This window comes from Papilio xuthus, unplaced genomic scaffold (assembly GCF_000836235.2).
Source record: "Papilio xuthus unplaced genomic scaffold, Pxut_1.1 DF828142.1, whole genome shotgun sequence".
In the NCBI taxonomy this organism is placed as follows: Eukaryota; Metazoa; Arthropoda; class Insecta; order Lepidoptera; family Papilionidae; genus Papilio; species Papilio xuthus.
The window spans coordinates 6442339-6445706 of NW_013530507.1; the positions used below are offsets into that span (position 1 = coordinate 6442339).

General features: G+C 32.9%; 1 protein-coding gene across 1 annotated transcript in view; it reads left to right on the forward strand.

Moving 5' to 3' along the window:
- LOC106114006 (uncharacterized) overlaps positions 1–3368 on the forward strand; it is a 15279-nt gene that overhangs the window by 7343 nt on the left and 4568 nt on the right. The window contains exons 2-4 of the mRNA XM_013307066.1: positions 463–602; positions 1539–1866; positions 3260–3359. Coding sequence (XP_013162520.1) covers positions 480–602; positions 1539–1866; positions 3260–3359 — 551 coding nt within the window. The 5' untranslated portion in view covers positions 463–479. The remainder of the gene's footprint in view (positions 1–462; positions 603–1538; positions 1867–3259; positions 3360–3368) is intronic.

Sequence of the window (3368 nt, forward strand, 5' to 3'; positions counted from 1 at the left end):
GAAGAAACTCCAGCAACGCTTCTATTATTAATAGGAGAAAATCTACCTGCTATGAGGCCGTATCGCGAGAATGATTGCCGCAGCCGACAGCGACTGCGGCGTGTGGTCTGTCTGTGTTGTTTTACCTTTTGCATTACGATGTTTTTCTTCATCGTAAGAAAAACATCGTGTGTAAAAAATAGAGAAAAGGTAGAGACAGATATATCTACACAAGCTACGGCTTTCGAATTACTCGCCCGCGACTTACTCGAGCCGAAATTACCCGGAAGAAAAGCGATATGATTCACTAACAGACCAGACAGGAACAAATTTTGTACGAAATATGTTTTTTTTTCATAATACATACAAACTCCAATTTTGTTAATTGTATAGATGGTAAAAAGACATCCTATATTGTCAACCCTCTAATTAAAAAAAAAACAGATTAATGAATATTTTACCAGTATTTAATGATGTTTTTAGAAACTGAATACAACAAAATGCCTCCAATGTTCCGTCTGGACCCGTATGCGCCGTGTGTGCATGAGCCGGGCGGCGTGTACTGCGCGGTAGAACTCACTCTTGTCGCTGATGAAAACAACCCGTTAATGACTATGATACAGGTAAAATGAATCTTCCATTTCTCTGTTTCTAATTCTCCTTTTTTTTCGAGTCGAAATTTAGTTTGTCAATAATTTGTCGAATATCCCAACAAACTACCAAAAAACTTCAAGATTTCTGACCTAATATTGGATACATTGGATTTCATGATCATGATGATTATCATCATCATCGTCGTTTTTATCATCTTCATCATTAGTCTGCCCTTGTCCCACAGAGGTTCGGCACAATATATACTACTATTCCGTACTTCTATCAGATGCTTCCATAAAATATTATTTTTGTTTAACTAGAAGAAGAGCTGTAAAAAAAACAATATTTTTTTAGAACATAAATTGTCATCTCAATCTCTCACCTTGCACTTTCACTTTTATTTTTACCTTTTTTCTTAATACATTTTACTATTATATATAAATAAAAATTAAACACATTCAACGTCAAGGTCAAGTTTCTGTAAGTAAAATGCGCATGTGCATATTCACTTTATTTATTATTCTACATTTACTTCTTCCAGTATTTCCTTAAAAGAAATCTTGCTATGTTAATTGTTTTTATGTACATATACTAATCGACTTTACAAGGAAATAACTAAACAAGATTAAAAGATTGAGATTTAATTAAATTTATGGAACACGCTGTAGCACTAATGAAACTAACTAAAATAACAAACTAATAATATTTTTTTATTAAAAACCGGTATTTTGAATGTAAATGAACGAATATTCTTTATTTATTGACTTATTAATTTTTAGTAAAATTTGTGACCAACTAAAAGATAGTTACACATTTCCACAAAAGTGATTTTCACAGGACCATTATGTTGCGATTTAACAACTAACAAAAACAACGGGATGTTATAATTTTAAAGTGTCTGTATGTCTGTTTGTGACATCGTTCCCGAACGGATGAGCCGAATTTGATTATGTTTTTTTTTTTAGGAATATTCAGCAAGAAGAGAAATGCATTTCAATCATTCAAGATTACATCGTGGTATTTGCGTCACAAAAACTTGCAAAGAATACCTGAGCCAGAATACATCAGCGGACCTAAGATTGGTCCTTGAGGGATGTCTTAATGATTCTCTATGGGCAGAATATAAATTAAAAAGCAAGTTATCAAGTGAAGTTCTTTGTAATGATTTGGATAATAAAATGGATATAGATTTTGGTGACATCGCCGTGGCTGTTATTTGCCTATCTATCTTGTTGCTCCACGTTGTCGGAAACCTATATGACTTCTTCTTTGTTCCTAATAAAGATAGAAAAGGTATGTAAAAAACAAACTTTAAATCAAAAACTGTAGATTTATTGTTTTATAATTAAATATGTTATAGAATGGCCACTTTGACTCGCCATTAAATTGAGAATAGAAAATATTTGGACCGGTTTTATTTGTCGCAAAAATTTCCACAACAAAAAATAAATTAAACATTAGAAAAGAGTTATGGCCATGGTAATATGCCTATATTTAGATGTATTACATTTCATTATACGTAACTAACGTAATATATTATGCGCTTTGTTTTGTATTTAACTGTTTCTGATATATTTACATGAAATTTCAAAATTATTTCTATAATATAGCTAGTTGATAGTTAAAAGATTATTATGGAAGAACTATATTTTTATAAATATCTACGTTACATATGACATTACTTTTATATCCGGGATGCGACAATGCCCCCTCTGTGACGAACTTTGCCGAATTCTCGACTTTATTTAATCTTATTAGCATACTTAATTGGACATCAAATATTTTACGTACGACACTGTTTAAAATTTAAAAACCAACGTAAATAATCTGTAGATTCTTAATAGTAGTAAATTCGCTCAGTTCTGTCATTTTACTAATGTTTGGATGGATGGATGTTTGAAGGTATCTCCAGAACGGATGAACGGATCTCGATGAAATTTGACATACATATAGAACATAGTCTGGAAGAACACATAGGCTAATTACGTTTTCTTTTCAATACCGCGCGGCCGGAGTCGCGGGCGAACTCTAGTTTATAATACAAAATGAGGGGCTCGGAGCCTAACCTAAAAGCTGACTCAGTATGGTTTAACTTCCCTCATATCTTTGAATTTCTTCGCAAATATGTGTAGGATCGAGCGCACGGACGTAAATATGTAAATCGCAAATCGAATTGATACATGACGGGATTTAAACCCAGGACATGCATATTCTAAATCAGTTGCTTAACCCATGAGCCACTCTCATAAGTTGTATAACTTATATAATTTAAGGATAAACCTTTCCGTCATACAAAAGTAACTTTTAACTAATTAGAAGTAATTACTCTGCATTACCTTCGCGTGTTTTAATATTGTGCAATGCTAATTCTAACTTATTTTATTTCAAGTTTATTTAAGTTAGATAGTGAATCAAAGAAATATAAACAAATAGCTTTCGTAAGCGACTTCCACCGCGCAGAATTAAAAAAAAACTTAATAAGTTGACTCACATAGTCAACTTATTAAGTTTTCTTCCAGATTATGCTCTACATGTGCCAAATTTCACAAAGATTGAGTCGTTTCGGAGATGCCTTTTAACAAACATCCATCTATCCATATATGTAAACTTTCGCATTCATAATATTAGTTCTTACTTCTTACATGCATAAAAACATAGACAAACCTAATTCGTAACCTTTTTGCAGGAAACAAATTACTTTTATGTTTCTCGATTAAACGTAACTGGAAGAGGTTAGTGGCGCCCCCAGCTCTCGGCCCGGAGACACGCCTTAAACGCCTTAAAGGGTTCAACGG